At 49.4% G+C, this 1,389-nt stretch overlaps 1 protein-coding gene across 1 annotated transcript; it reads right to left on the reverse strand.

The window, feature by feature from the left end:
• BBK36DRAFT_1164642 (hypothetical protein) lies at window positions 1-1,259 on the reverse strand (the record flags this gene model as incomplete). Its single annotated transcript, XM_024894670.1, has 5 exons — window positions 1-222; window positions 281-339; window positions 414-521; window positions 582-986; window positions 1,079-1,259. 5 exons carry the CDS (start codon window positions 1,257-1,259, stop codon window positions 163-165), a joined length of 813 nt encoding a protein of 270 aa, XP_024744753.1. The 3' UTR covers window positions 1-162.
• Between the last annotated feature and the right edge of the window lie 130 nt (window positions 1,260-1,389).

Genomic DNA, 1,389 nt, shown 5'->3' on the forward strand with positions numbered 1-1,389 from the left:
AGAGAGAGAGAGAGAGAGAGAGAGAGAGAGAAAAGGTCCAAAGAATGTGTCAAATGAATGATACCCCTTACTCCTGGCGCCTTAAGAAGTCCCCGACGGCTTCTCCCTTTTTGTTTGATTTTGTCCCTTGGTGTCTGACATGACCACCTGGATGATTCCTACCTATGCATGCTTCGATTGCGCCCCAAGACTTAGAATTGGTCCCATGAGCGTCTTCAAAAGCTGTGCCACGGTTAGCCTTGTTTGTTGTGCTGCAGATATTCTTTTGTGCCTGACGTACCCATCGTTCAAGATCCTGTTCGTTCTCGTTGAGTTTCTTGTACTCTTCATCGAGGCGTTCTGTTGGTTGAAAGTATTCGTTAGCCTTTCGCTCATTGGCATACGGTGGCCTGTGTAACATGAAGACGACTTACGGGTAGTACAGAAGAGCACGTCCTTGAGAACGGGGTCATCCCTAAGCTGGTTGAGAAACCCCTCGGCAGCCTTGTCGTTGCCGATCTGGCTTATTTGAAATCGAACGGCTGTTTTTGCTGTGTTAGCACTGGGGGTTGATTCACGCCTGAGGTGGTTTTATGACATACTTGTGGGCGGGTAGTTGTGTGCCTTGAGAAAATCAAGGCATCTGACAATTGTATCCCTAAACTCCGATTCGTTTTCATGACTGGCACAGCCGTCTGTGATGCAAGAAACAAGAACTGGCCTTGGAAGCTTGTCTCCTCTGTTGATGACGTTGTAAACAAGAGGCTTGAGAATCTTCCGCTCGAGATTGGTGCCGATCATAGTCACGCCGTTCGGCTTCACCGATTCCATGATCTGTTCGACTTCTGTTGCCTTGAGATTATCGCCTAGCGCATGCTTCTTGTTGATGAACTGCAGACCCGTTCCGCAGTCGTCAGGCACCAGCATTGTAGAGATTCGGGCAACTCGTCGAACAAGGCGGATCTGGTCGCGAGCACGAGTGCCATATCTCATGGAGGTGCTGTCATCTGGAGAGATCAATATTAATTAGCATGTATATCTTGTTGGATCAGACATCCGGAGGGATGAGGAGGGGTGAGAAGGTCATGGTTCGACTTACCGCAATAGAAGACGGGCTGATAGAGTGCAAGCTTGGTAACGTCCTGAATGTCTTCCTTGGAGTTGAGCACCTCGTCCACCTTGCCCTCGAGCTCAGCTGCTTTTTTGGCGACGTCTTCCAAGAATTGGTCGCCTTCCTCGAAGAAGAAGCCCAAGCCAGTCTCGCTGATGAATTTCATCATGCTTGCCTGGAACTGCTGCGGCGTTGTCTTTGCTGAAATCTCCGACACAAGAGGGACATTCTCAACATCATCTTCATCTTTTGGAATTGCCAATGTGCTGAAGTCAAGGGCGTCTGCGGGTCCGCCAGTA

This window comes from Trichoderma citrinoviride (assembly GCF_003025115.1).
Source record: "Trichoderma citrinoviride strain TUCIM 6016 unplaced genomic scaffold BBK36scaffold_339, whole genome shotgun sequence".
Taxonomy (NCBI): Eukaryota; Fungi; Ascomycota; class Sordariomycetes; order Hypocreales; family Hypocreaceae; genus Trichoderma; species Trichoderma citrinoviride.